At 37.3% G+C, this 15210-nt stretch overlaps 3 protein-coding genes across 3 annotated transcripts; all 3 read right to left on the minus strand.

Annotated features, from left to right (window-relative positions):
* Positions 1-384: 384 nt before the first annotated feature.
* Positions 385-921, minus strand: LOC131625603 (uncharacterized). Its single transcript, XM_058896450.1, has one exon. The coding sequence runs from the start codon at positions 919-921 to the stop codon at positions 385-387; it is 537 nt and encodes a 178-aa protein (XP_058752433.1).
* Positions 922-979: 58 nt separating this feature from the next.
* LOC131625604 (uncharacterized) lies at positions 980-1684 on the minus strand. Its single transcript, XM_058896451.1, has one exon. The coding sequence runs from the start codon at positions 1682-1684 to the stop codon at positions 980-982; it is 705 nt and encodes a 234-aa protein (XP_058752434.1).
* Positions 1685-13501: 11817 nt separating this feature from the next.
* LOC131625606 (uncharacterized) lies at positions 13502-14878 on the minus strand. The gene is made up of 2 exons (XM_058896452.1): positions 13884-14878; positions 13502-13763 (listed from the first exon to the last, which is right to left on the minus strand). Exons 1-2 carry the CDS (start codon positions 14876-14878, stop codon positions 13502-13504), a joined length of 1257 nt encoding a protein of 418 aa, XP_058752435.1.
* Between the last annotated feature and the right edge of the window lie 332 nt (positions 14879-15210).

Raw genomic sequence — 15210 nt, forward strand, 5'->3', positions numbered from 1 at the left:
TAAAAAAATTCTATTAACATCATAAATAATAATAAAATATTCTGCTATTATCCTAAAATTAAGAATATCCGAATATTTTTTTTTCAAAAAATTCCATTATCAATTAAGAGAGTGAAAGTTTCTTCAATAAAAAGTACAATGGATTTCAATTTTTAACTTTGTTTATTTTAACAAAATCTGTGATTAATTGAATTACAAATATAAAAATAAATTCATAGGAAAGAAGATGTTATGTTTACTTTTTTTTAAACATTTTTTTTTGAAAATTAATAGAACTTTGATTAATTTCAAAAATGATTAATTACAAGCGATCTAACAAGATCTAGCAACCAACAATTCGTGGAAGACTAGGAAAAAACAAATGCAAAATCACAAGTAAAGAACCTATAATCCTCCCATCATTAGGATAGCAATATACTTCCTAACCTTCTTGTTATTCCATCCTCTATAAATAAGCGTGTCTATAATTTTCTGTCCTATTTTTGTGTTACCCACATTTTTACCAAAGCTCTTGTTATTCCTCATATTCCATATCTCATATATAGTTTCCGTGATTGCCATTTTTAGAACAGCAGCTTTTGCACTCTTTCCTCTTGTGTGTTGGATAATCCAATGCCTCTCATTGTGCCACTCTCCAGGAATGTGACAAATTTGAATCCACTCCAAGACTTCCAACCATATCTCCCTTGTACTAGTACATTCAAAGAATAAGTGATTTAGTGATTCCATTCCCGAACAAAAACAACAACTCACATTATCAATCATCCCAAACCGGTGTAAACGATCTTTCGTAGCTAATTTTTCATGGCATGCTAACCACAAAATAAAACAAGCTCGGGGACGCGCAATGTTTTTATATAGTAGATTCCTCCACTCAACTTTTAACTCACAGTCTTGCACCACCTTGTAAACTTTACCCATATTGAATTTCTCCCATCTCAAAATGTCTTCCCAATCTACTATATTGACGTTGTAAACTTTACCCATATTGACGTTGCATAAGTATAGCCTTCATAATCCAAGTATGGTTATTTTTAACGTCAAGCTCCATCAGATTTTTGGTTTTCATATAGTATGCTTGTATCCAACGTACCCAAAGAGAATCTGCCTTACCGCTTAAATTCCACAGCAGTCTAATCAGGTTGGTTTCATTCCAAACCACTATGTCGATAACGTCGAGACCACCATGACTCTTTTGTTTACATATCTTCTTCCACGCAACAGGAAACTTCCGACTACCTTCAAACCCACCTTTCCATAATAAAATACGGCAGATAGATTCAATCTTGTGAAGCACACTTTTGGGGAAAGGAAAACATTGCAGCCAGTAATTAGTTAGCGCAAATGTTACACTTTTGATAAGTTGTAATCTGCCTGCGTACAACAACATTCGAGCTGTCCAGTGCTTGATTTTCCCCACAATACGGTCAATCAGCAACATGTAATGATGTGTATCTAGTTTCTTTCCAGTCACAGGCACACCTAGGTACTTGAACGGCAGTTGACCCTCCGGGAACCCAGTCGCTCTGAGAATATCTTGTTTCATTTCTTTTTCAACGCCAGCGCAGTATAATCTACATTTCAGCGGGTTAACCACTAGGCCAGTTGCCTTGGAAAACTTGTTGAAAGCTCTCATCATCATCTTCACGTTGAACCGATAGGATACAGTAGTCACAACTGTCATTATCCATTTAGTGAATTTTCGAGGGAAACCCACTTCATTCAAAATCTTATCCAGCGCATTCCAATCTACCGTATCGTATGCTTTTTAGATATCCATTTGCATCAAGCATCTTGGAGTACCCCCTTCCTTCCATAGCCTTTGATCAATTCATAGGTGAGGAGGATGTCATTGTGTATATTCTGACCCTTCACCAACGCGGCCTGATTTTGACCGACAATAGAAGCCAAAACCTTGTTCATTCTATTTGCTAATATTTTGGATATGATTTTGTAAATAGTACTACAACATGCAATAGGTCTGTAGTCTTTGATTGCTCTCACATCATAATGTTTGGGTAGCAACGTCACAATGGAACAATTTGTAGCCTTATAAATTCTATCTTTGACAAAGAAATCTTGAATAGCTTTGATTACATCAGTTCTGATTATAGGCCATGTTTTCTTGAAAAAATATGCCCCATATCCGTCAATACCGGGAGATTTGTCGTTGTCAATACTTTTAAGAGCTGCAATTATCTCCTTTTCCGTAACAGCCACAATAAGCATTTCCCTCTGCTCGGTATTCAGTTGGGCACCCTCACGCATTGCTCTAGTATCAATCCCTTCCAGTTCATTGGAACCACGCCCCATTAATGTTTTATAGAAATCCAGTACTTCATGTTCCAGCTCTGGTTGGGTATTCAGATAGGAACCATCAGCTTTTGGTATATTTTTCATACATTTATGTTGTTGTCTAGCCTTTATGGTTGCGTGGAAATACTTGTTGTTTCCATCACTTAAACGAAGCCATTCAATTTTTGATCTCTGTCTCAGCATGTTCACCTCCATATCCTGCCAACGAATTAGCTCTATAGAACAGTTACGGACTCTATCAATTATATTAACATTCATCCTGTCAGTGATTAATTCCGCCTGTGCATGATCCAGATTATCTCTAGCTTGTGCAATGTTTTTAGAGATATCAGTTAGAGGTCTGCCAAATTTCCTAAGGATCGATTGGAGTCTTAAGAGTTTTTTCCATACAACAACCATCAGTTTGCCATTCAAGGGGACATTCCAGCTGGTGCTCACAGTTTCGTAGAATCGGTCCAGTTCAGCTGTGCAGTTGATAAACTTGAAACGGTGTTTGAACTGCATCTGTTCGTGAGTATTAATTACAACCATAGAGTGGTCTGAGATACTCGAATTCATATTCGTTACTGTAACATTTAGATTTTGCTCCATCCAGTCACCATTCGCTAGTACTCTATCTATCCTAGAGTAGATAGGATTTTCCTTTTGTTTATTCGTCCTCGTGAAATAATCTCCTTGACTTTCCACTTCATACAACTCAGCATTATTCATCATTTCATTTAGATCAATGTATTCTTTTTCAGTCACCTCATTACCTCCTATTCTATCTTCAACTTTAACCACATTGTTAAAGTCTCCAACAATCATCCATGCCCCTTGCTGTTTGGAGTACAGTTTCAGAATGTCTTGCCATAACTTCTTCCGCAGGTGTAAATGGTTATGGGCATATACTGCAGTCAACCAATACAAAAACTTCCCATTAGTATCCAATACCTTGCAGTGAATCATCTGATCAGTTTTCTTCACATATTCTATGGTAATTCTGTTGTCATCCCAGTATATCCATAATCTCCCATTCTCATGCTTCTCATAATTGTCAATATAATTGCCTCGAAGTCGCAACTTACTTCTAATCATATTAGCGTTGTGTTTCTTCACTCTTATCAGCATTGATAATATAATATAATTCATTCACAAAATAAAATATAGATAAAAAACATTTGTAATTTATCAAATTATTTTATGAACATTTAATTTTATCTTTAAAAATTTTCTTGCCATCAACTACAAAATGTTCTAGATCCGTCACTGCACGGGTTTGTTACTAGTTTGAGAGATAGGATTTTATATGTGACACTAAAATTATGCAGAGAGAGTTGTTTTTAAAATCGTTTTTTTCCAATTAAAAAAATAAAACTTATGATTGCTAGTAGTGGCTAATCTATGAGAGGGAACAATCACATACAATAACAAAATATAAGAAAACATGGTTGTTTCATGATAAATAAAACCTATATTATTTAAGATATATTTTAAATATAAGTATAACCATATAAAATATAGGTGGTGATGGCTAGCACCGACAAATGAATCATAAAGTCTATGGTAGACCAAAAAATTTAAATTCTTTTTCACTCATCCACACAACATGTATCATGTATACACAACATATCCTCCCCACAATCAATTCAATTATGACATCTATCTTAACTTTATGTCAAAATATGGGCAATATAAGAAAAACATGGAGCAATTTTGTGGTTGAAAATGATGGATGAAATGCTTCGTTTTCTTTAATGATTTGTCCAAGTCTTCACTACACACCTACTACACACCTGACTCAATCAAATCATCCCATTCTTACTTTCATCATTTAAAACTTTATCATAAAGATGAATTTTTTGCCTCAACAATTAAATACTTAAAAAAAATGTGAAATTTTATCAAATTGATCGAGTTTTCTTAAGCTGTAAATTTTTTATTAAATATTATATATTCAATAAAACATAAATAGCAGACAAACCAACAATAAATTTAAATGTTGTGTCGCTATTTGTTTAAGATAATGTTGAAAAAAAATAAAATCAAATGAAAGAACAAGATGATTGAGATGATTAGATATTTACTCAATCAGTAAATGAACTAGTGATGACTTTGCCTCGTTAGAAAGTTGAACTTTGAATGATTAATTGATGAAATCCTAAAAATCAAAAGATATAATTAAAAAAATTAAAGAAAACCGTAGCCTAAATTAATAATCATGAATTTGAGGATGAATAGAATTTACTCACTTGATAAATTCCCACAAAAATGATTTTTTTATTTGTGGGAATTAATTTCCCAATGATAAAAAAATTTAAAATTGACTAGATTGAACAACAACAACAACAACAACAACAACAACAACAATAATAATAATAATAATAATAATAATAATAATAATAATAATAATAATAATAATAATAATAAAAAATTGAAAATAATTTCATGCGCACATTTGAGAAACTCCGCATATACTTTTCTTGGCGTTTCGACCATGCATCATCGGATTTGATTTTTGCAAGCCGATTATTCAAATTGATGGAACCTGGTTGTATGGGAAATACAAAGGAACATTGCTGATGGCGGTCGCGCAAGATGGAAACAGCAATATTTTTCCAATAGCCTTTGCTCTGGTAGAAGGAGAAATAGCTGCTGCTTGGAGTTTCTTTCTAAAGAATCTCCGAGCTAGAGTTGCTCCACAATCTAATCTTTGTTTGATTTCGGACAGACACGCTTCTATTGACAGCGCATACGACAATCCGGCAAATGGTTGGCACGACCCCCCATCTAAGCATGTCTACTGTATTAGGCATATCACACAAAATTTCATGCGAGAGATCAAAGATAAATTTTTGAAGAACCATTTGGTGAACGCGGGGTATGCCTTAAACCAACTTGGATTTCAATACTACCGCAGTGAAATACGTTGTCAAATCCAGATGCGGGGAGGTGGATTTACAGCATTGACAGAGCGAGATGGACTAGGTCATATGACGATAGGGCTAGGTGGGGCCACATGACTACAAATCTTGTGGAATCAATGAACGGGGTTTTCAAAAGCATACGAAACATACCTGTAACTGCTTTGGTTAGTGCAACATATTTTCGAATGGCAACTTTGTTCGCCAAAAGAGGTAAGCGGTGGAATTTAGTGTTACAAACAGAACAGGTATACAACGATGTCTGCATGAAATATGTACAACAAGAATCTACAAAGGGGAACACTCATCGATTTATAGAGTTCGACCGTCATGGCCACACCTTCAGTGTCAAAGAACCAATTGACCACAACCAGGGGCTGCCACGACAACAATATCGTGTCTCAATCCCAGATTGTTGGTGCGACTGTGGCCAATTTCAAGCCTATCGCATGCCTTGCTCCCATGTTATTGTAGCATGTTCACATACTCACTTTGATGCATTATCATTAGTATCAGAAATTTACAAGGTATCAACGTTGCTCAACGTATACGACAATTACTTTTCGGTGGTAGCGATGGAGGCATATTGGCCTGTGTACAAGGGGGGAACAGTTTGGCACAATGATTTAATGCGTCGGAATAAAAGCGTTCGACCAAACAACAAGCGTATTAAAATCGAAATTGGACGCCACTGAAAAAATGCAGAGGAAGTGTAGTATATGTCGTGACGTATGACATAATAAGAACAAATGTCCCAATCGTGGATCTAGCTCCACAACATAGTTTTTAGGTTCGATGATATTTGTAATTTATTTTATCAATGAAATGGACTTTTTTTTTCATTAATCAGATGAGTTACAACACGCATGACAACCAACATAAACTACGACTATAAATAAAATTTTACCTAAAGGCAACATTTGAAAAGACAACACAATGACTAAAACAATAACACAACAAACAATTAAAATTTAAGAAATTACAGTGTTTAAAACAATGTCATCTATTCCATCCATTATTTGTTCAGTATCAAGGTCGGTTTTCACATCAACCCACCAACGTATCATCTCTCCGGTCATAAACGACACCCTTGTTCTAAGCCTCTGGATCCTTTTGATTTCTTCCCCGGGACTGTACTCCCCTTCTAACTGTGACATCAGAGTTCGCTTCAGGTTGTTTAAGGTACGGATGTTCCAAAACATAACCGACATAGGGGGTTTGACCGGAGAAAAAAATAACATGGCCATAAAATCTTTTGTATTCCGGTTCCGGCACAGGACGGCTGGATGATGTTCGTTGCCATGACTCCGACCTTATGCGAGACATGATCAATAATGTGAAGTGAAAATGGAAAAATTTGAGGAGAAAATAATGATTCTTGATTGCATAATGGGCTGCTATATATAGGCAAAAATTTGCACACAATTAAGTGTTGTCGCCACCCAAGGAGGCGGTCGGGACCACTTCATGCAGGTAAAAACAATTAAATTAAAAAAATAAAAAAATATATGGGAGGTGTTGTCGCCAGGGGGTGGCGACAACACTCAGTTTTTGTACATAGTCGTCAGGCCCATTGGCGACATCAATGGAAAATAGGTGTTGTCGCCACCCCTTGGCAACAACGTGTTTTTTTTAAAAGTGGCTATTTGTGTAATTATTTTGAAATATTTGTTAATTCTGATTTTTTTTAAAAGTGGTTATTAAAAAAAATCCCGCATATACAATTGAGTTGATCATATAATGGTAATGTTAGAAACGTAGCTAGAGTAGAAAGGTAGAGAGAGAAGAGAGAGAAAGTAGATCTATATTCATAACAGAATTGTGAATTAGTTACAACAATGAATCAGGCTGAGTTATATATCTCAAGCCTCACTGTGCTGACTCAGCACAGTGTTGTTACAGTACTACCCTCTCTATGACACGTGTTTACTCTAACAACACGTGTATACTCTAATAGCTCCCCTAGAAACCCAGGTCACCCCTGACCTAGAGTTGTCTTATCAAGAACCTGTAACTTGCTTCTGAGTTGTACCAATTTGAGAGTGGAGAGGGGCTTGGTAAGTAAATCAGCATACTGGTCAAATCCCGGAATATGTTTCACAACCAAGTTTTTGCTCAACACTTTTTCCCTTAAGAAAAATATGTCTAGTTCCATATGCTTGGTCCTAGCATGTAGAATAAGATTGTGGGACAGGGATACTGTTCTAAGGTTGTCACAGAGCAGAACAGGTGTAGTAAAGGGCATTTTTAGCTCAGTAAGAAGTGATTGTATCCACAAAACTTCTGCAGCTGAATTGGCAAGACTCTGGTATTCAGCTTCCGTGCTAGATCGTGCTACCAGGGTCTGCTTCTTGGACCACCAAGAAATAAGATTAGGCCCAAGGAAAATACAGGAACCTGAGGTAGATTTTCGGTCATCAGGATCCGCACCCCATTCAGCATCAGAAAAGGATGTAATGGCCTGGAGATGTAGCCCATGGTGAAGAGATCCTTTAAGGTACCTGAGAATCCTTTTAACAGCAGCCCAGTGGCTTTCAAGTGGATTAGACAGAAATCGGCAGGCTTTGTTGACTGCACAGCTGATCTCAGGCCTAGTAATGGTAGCATACTGCAGTGCCCCTACAATAGACCTATAGAAGGTAGGGTCCTGCAGCAGATCAGTGCCATGTTTAGTTAGCTTAAGACTTGAAATCATAGGGGTAGGTACACCATTAGCCTCACTAAGATTAGCTTTCATTAGTAGATCTTTGAGATATTTAGTTTGAGCTAAAAACAAAGATCCATCCTTCAAATGAGACACTTCAATACCCAGAAAATACTCCAATGTTCCTACTTGTTTAAGGGCAAACTGAGAGTGCCGTTTATTGACCAGCTCTTGGATATGAACAGCAGAATTACCTGTGACAATAATATCGTCCACATATAATAGCATAATAATAGTATATGAATATGTGACAAGAGTAAAAAGAGATGGATCACACCTGCTAGAAGAAAAACCAAACCCCTTTACGGCTGAAGTCAGTTTCTCAAACCAGGCTCTAGTGGCCTGTTTAAGTCCATAGATGGCCTTATTCAGTATGCATACCAAGGAGGCATCACTAGTGGATTCAAAACCAGGAGGTTGTTGCATATATACTTCCTCCTCAAGTGTGCCATTGAGAAAGGCATTGTTCACATCCAATTGTGTGATATGCCACCTCTTGGAGATAGCTACGGTGAGGACTATTCTGATTGTTACAGGCTTGACAATAGGTGAGAATGTCTCAGTAAAATCAAAGCCCTGTTGCTGATGGAAACCCTTGGCAACCAATCTAGCTTTATACTTGTTAAGAGTTCCATCCGGATTTTGCTTTACCTTGAACACCCACTTGTTCCCTATGGCCTTCCTAGTAGGAGGAAAAGTTGTTAAGGTCCAGGTGTTATTGTTCATGAGAGCTTGATATTCAGCAATCATGGCAGTTTTCCAATGGGGATCTTTGAGGGCAGCTTTATAGGAAGAAGGCTCCAATTCAGTGAAAAGAAGGGTGGGGTGCTGCCTGGGATGCACTATGCCATTTTCCTCCTGGTAATCATGGGATGAACATTGGTAGGATGGAGAGGGGGCAAGGGAGAGGAGTCAGCTGACATGTCAGAAGCAGAGCCAGGTGCCAAAGAGGAATTAAGAGAAGAGCTGGAGCTGACATCAGTATTGTTGCTGCCCTGAGACACTGAAATGGGACTGGAAGGTGAGGCTGGTTCAGGACTGACAGAGGCTGAAGGATGCAGTCTGTTGGAACCGTGATGTGTGTGAGAATAGCTTCAATTTGATCACGATGCAAAATCGCATCATCAATTGACTCCAACACATCCACAATTCGTTGAATACGAGCAAGATACTCCGTAACGGTTTTCTCCCCTTTCGTAATCGACTTGAGCTCCGATCGTAGTTGTCGTGATTTTGCGTTTGTGTGCGCAAACATGTATTTGTGAATATCATCCCAAACTTGGTGAGAATGCACACAACGCACTATGCGAGGAAGAACAAAGTCAGAAAGTGTAGTAAGGAGCCACGTGAACAAGAGCGAATCCTGTTTCTCCCAAGTAACGTAAGCATGATTTTCTTCATCGTTTGCACGATCCGCTTCAGAGAGATAACGTTGAGGAATGGAAGGATTCACCAGAAGACGATGGAGTTTGTGAGTTCAGATAATTCCTTCAACCTGTTGCTTCCACGATCGGAAGTTTTTCTCATCGAGTTTCAGAGTGATTTGTTGCGCAAAGGTTTTGAACGCATTATTCGCATTGAACGGCGCCGTCACTGGCGTTACACCGGACGAGGTCTCAGAATCGCCATCGGAAGCCATGGCCGAAGATCGAGCTTAAACTCTGATACCATGTTAGAATTGTAGCTAGAGTAGAAAGGTAGAGAGAGAAGAGAGAGAAAGTAGATCTATATTCATAACAGAATTGTGAATTAGTTACAACAATGAATCAGGCTGAGTTATTTATCTCAAGCCTCACTGTGCTGACTCAGCACAGTGTTGTTACAATAATACCCTCTCTATGACACGTGTTTACTCTAACAACACGTGTATACTCTAATAGGTAATTCGATGTGAATGAAACTATACAATTTTGATGATTTGATGTAGAAATTTCAACGACCACAAAAATGGAGAGTCCTATCAAAGAAATTAAGGGCTACCAAACTTTAATTTGAGAGGTTTTCAATCAATTTTTTTTACCAATATACCACATTATTGAAAATAATACACCAAAATGTTACACTTAAAAAAAAAAGCCATTTTTTTACATAGGTTCATCCATTCATTGGTTGAATAAATACTAAATTTTTTCCCCTTCACATATTCGTCCATGCATTGGAGGAATGCTTGAAAAATTGCAGAGAACTTGTTAAGTCGGTTAAAAAGGATACCTGATTTAACAAGTGTAAATTTTAGGTTCTTCACTTGTTAAGTCAGATATCATGTTTAACTGTCTTAACAAGTTTTCTGTAATTTTTAAAGCGTTTGTTCATCAGAACTTGTTAAGTCTGTTATCTTGCTTAACCGACTTAACAAGTTTTATGCAATTTTTCAAGCGTTCGTCCAATGGATGGACGAACGTATGAAGGAAAACTTTTTTAGTATTGATTCAACCAATGAATGGACGAATCTATGAAAGTAAGTGGCATTTTGAAATTTAATTTTGAAAGTGTGGCATTTTGAAATTTATTTTTGAAAGTATGGCATGTTAGTAAGAAACTCTCAATCAAATAGACTATAATGACATAAAAAATAATATATATATATATATATATATATATATATATATATATATATATATATATATAATATTAATAGAAATGAGAAGATCTCAAATAGAGTACAAAGAGAAACAATTGGTACAAGGAGTATTCAAAAAAAAAAAACAAGAGAACAAAACTCCTAGAAATGCTCCGTCTGAGAATTAGCACACCAAAGGAGACAAGCTAGAACTCAAGCACGCTAGACTACCAACACCAAATCAATAATCGTTAAGGAAAAAGAAAAGAAACAAAACACTCTCAACCTGACTGATATCTTAATTTGCTAATAGTTAATTTGAAGGATATGGTTCTAAAGTCAGTCTGTGAAGGTACACGAGTTCCTTATGATTTTCCCAAAAATCATGTCCAATCTAAAAAAAATACTTCTCTCCTGTACTTTTTTCATGTTTGTTGTAGAATCAGAAAACACAATCTCATTTTGAGTTTTCCAAATGGTCCACACCACAACATGCTAGACCATCGAACTTCCCTGTATTTCACCCTACCTTTCAAGGAAGAAAACCTCTCGAAAAGAATAATGGTTATTTAGAAAGGACTATCTGTCACCCTAACCAACTAAAAATCTCATACTAGATCGTACTAGCTAAGTCACATATAACTACTAGGTAAGAAGTCATCTAAATAAAATCGTCACAAAAAGAACACAAAGTAAGACCTGGATCATCATTCACCTTCCTCTTGAATAAATCATTTCTATAAGGGAACTTATCCAAGAGAAGCTTCAATGCCCAACTACCCTAAAGTTGAGGAAGATGCAAATTACCAAGAATATAGGGATTTGTATAGGCCAAAAGAGAATGGAAAACAGAGGAAACCGAGAAAGAACCATCCTTGACAAACTTCCAAAGCCACTTTTTCTTTTCTAGAGAAAAATCATGGGCTTGGATAACCGATAGGATATCAACAATAATTGGTTTCTCATGAATGAAGAAAGACATCCTCCATCTAAAGCCAAAAACAAGAGACTTATGTTCCCACCTACTAACTTCCCCTACACCCCCTCAGGATAATCAATGATTTTAAACAACCAAGGAAACCTATCCTTAAGGAGGAGTATTAACCCAAGGCCAAGCCAAAAAGATGCCTGAAGTGAAAATTCTAGTAACTCACACACAATGTCGTACTGGATGTTATGACATCCACAATCACACGGAATAATACTTTAAAATAGAAAAGCATAAAAACAGTAAAGAACACAAAAAAGTGTTCACCCAGTTCGGTATACAACAATACCTACTTTGGGGGCTACCAAGCCAGGGAGGGAATCCAATATAAGCAGTATTAATTCAGAGCTAAACTCCCCCGTTTACAACTCCTCACTTAAGACCTACCCAATGCAATTCCAATCTAATCCTAGACCTAAGTGTCTCCACTCACTCCCCCTCAATCACAATAGTGATTACATATAGACATTAATCAAAAGAGAGAAGAAACACTTCAAAAACACACCTTGATCTGCTTAAAAGCTTCAATCAAGAGACACACACTCGTGCTTAAAAGCTTCGAGTGACAAAGTACAAAAACAACCTATTCCAATACAATCATCAATAGACAATTGATTGGAGTACAAGAGACTAAAACACATAGACACAGAACTACGGTTCTTCACAATTAACAAATCTCTCTGCCTTCCAAATTAGGATTGCAATCTTCCTATATACAGCTCTTGGGCCTTGGGCTTTCCAAGAAACAAATTAGAGTTAACTAAGTTAACCTAATTTACACGTCATCAGACTATTACAGAATGTGTTGTTAATGAAATCTTCTAGGAGAAATATTCAGCACAGAATAAAATGTTTCCTAAATTGTAGATTGAGAGAAATCAGGAAATATAATAATAAAACATAACAGCTCCTGCTGTCAAACATGGATGTCATGACATCGATCATGACATTCAAAACCTGTATTAGCTTAAACATATGCAGCCTGCATAACACCATATAAAGCATGTCATGACATTGGTTAAGACATTAAACACCCAGGTATGTTTTACCACAAATGCAACCAACATGAAAACACCTACAATCTTCCCCTCTGGTAAATTTTTGGCTAAAACAACCCTTCACACCATGTCAGAGAAACACTTGCAGGAGAAAACACAACCACATATAATCAGAGCTAATACAGTACAACATACCACACAAACAACATACACTACTTCTATCATCAGTATGCATACATCAACCACAACTACTGCTACTTCTACGGCAATCATCGAAGCACATAACATGGCTATACTACCACTACAACCATACCACATGAGCAGCTGTCAAGTATAACAGAAATAAACTTCTATACTACACACAATCAAATCAAACAAATCAATATAAAATAAGCATCATAATTGTTGATTACACATACTTGTTCTTCTGGGGTGACATTACTACTCCCCTATTTGGCCACAAAAGTTGCCAAAGAAACCGTAATATGCAAATAAGTACAGACCAGAATCAAACATCACCACCACCAGCTGTCTTTATTCTTCAGATTTAGACCCACCAGAGTTGTCTGCATCACTTTCTTCATCTTCTTCATCTGAACCATCAGCTGGACTGGTATTTCCTTCTTCAACTTCTTCTTTAGAGTCTCCTCCGTCTTCCTGTTCATCTTGTGCTTCTTTCCCTGCAGCGCCTACAAAATCCTCATTACCATCCTTCTCTAGAGTGCTGATCATCTTCTCAAGAGATTTCTTCCTTGCCTCTAGCTCTTTGCATGTCTCTTTCATCATTGCTATGAATTCAGCCTTACTGGCTGATGATCAACTCTTGGATGTCTCAGCCGATGTCATGACAATGTTTGGGACATGCGTTCCCTGAGACAGTTTATAATGGAAAGACAGAGCACTTTCCTTTTTGCAAATAGAATCACTTTCAACCAAGATGCCAGGGTGCTGGTTTAAGATGATGTCACATATGAGAGAAGGAAATGCTATAGGGCCTTTTACACTGTAGCTACCAGTATGCTTCATGGTCTGCTAAAAATTGTAGGTACCATAGTCAAACTTTGCTTTTGTACCAATAGCATAGATAAATCTTCCAAGAACAGTTGGGACAGTAGACTTGTGATTTGTTGGCACCCAATTAGCAACCCCAATCTTATGTAGCATTGCATACTTCATACTTAGTTTACTAGCAGACAATTTTCCTTTCAAGGGCCAGCTCCTGACTTGGTTTGCAGTGATAACTTGGCATACCTTGTTATCAGAGACTTCAAGCTCAGGTTGAGCTTCATCAAACCTTCCCAATAGTTTGTTGGTCACAGTGGAAGAAAAGTTAACATATTTTCCTCTCACAAACACTTTTCTGAATTCCTTGGATCTTTTGTCAGCACATTCTTAAGAGAGGTTTACTATGAACTCTTTCACCAACATTTCATAGCATTTACTCAGATGGACAACAGATTTTATTAGGCCAGCAGCCTCAATCAAGTCCATTATGTCCTTACAGTTACGAGCATTTTGAGCCAATTCTCTCTCAAGGGCCAGTCTCTTTTGATGCTCAAATTTCCACCTGTTTGCACTTGCAGCAAAGTGGAAGGATACATTGTCAATGGGAACTTCAGGTACACTAGTAGCAAGCTTGCTAGTTGTGGGCTTCTTCTTTAATGGAATGTCATGGACATTCACTTCAACATCAGACTCGAATTCTTTAACAGCTCTTGCCTTCCTCTTCTTTGGAACAACCTTGCTCCAAGATTTTGAGGGACCAATACCAAAACTTTTAGCCACAACTCTGCTCTTTATAGGTCCTACAGTGGTACTCTTCTTCTTGATAGAGTCTTTGGAAGGGCTTTTAACATCAGCTTTCTTCGCAAGAGACTTCTGCATCACAGCTTTTCCCTTTCTCCTAGTCATGAGCCTTTCGGCTACACTAGGGTTCACAGTAGAAACCAAATCATTGTCAGAGTACTCATCTACATCCACAACATTTGTACCTGTTCCAGCATCTGCCCTTGGACTATCATCAGCTCCAAAATTTTCGATGTCATTGACATCCTCAGTGACATTGGTTTTATCAGCATCTTCTTGAATCTCTTCATTGTTATCTTCTATAGTCATGTGAATGTCACTACCAGCAACGTGAACATCGTCATCATTACGTTTGCTCTTGGGAGGATCAGGAATCACAATTTGTAAAGGGACAGATATCCCAGATACCTGATGATTTTCATCCAAAATCCATTTGACAATCTTGGCTATGAAGTTATGAACATATCTTGCTCCTTCTTTAGTAAGTTCCTCACGAAGGTTGGATGATGAGGGATTGGAGCCCTTAGTACGAATACTTTCCTCAGGTCTTCTTACATGCGATGTTCTTGGCTTTATAATCGTTAAATCATCAGCGCTAATCATCCTTAAAGGAGATACATTGAGAGCCCGATTAGGGTTAGTCGACTCATTAGGCGTTGTAGAGTCAGATTTAGGAGACACTTTCTTTTAGGAGGAAGCATTTGGTTGTTGAGACATCTTGAGATTCTTCAGAGGGCTTCTTGTGACACGATTGTGAGATGCGTCGGAGCGGTTCAAATTCAGAAAGGTATTGATGAGACCAATAGAGTAGGTTGCCGTCTTTTGTAAGAAAATAGGAGTAGGAGGGAACTTGACACAACAACTAAATATGGGAAGTTTCAAATAATGGATATTTAAAAAGCCCATAGTGTATTCCCCTAATAGGATTAATTGCT

This window comes from Vicia villosa, unplaced genomic scaffold (genome assembly GCF_029867415.1).
Source record: "Vicia villosa cultivar HV-30 ecotype Madison, WI unplaced genomic scaffold, Vvil1.0 ctg.000227F_1_1, whole genome shotgun sequence".
NCBI lineage: Eukaryota > Viridiplantae > Streptophyta > Magnoliopsida > Fabales > Fabaceae > Vicia > Vicia villosa.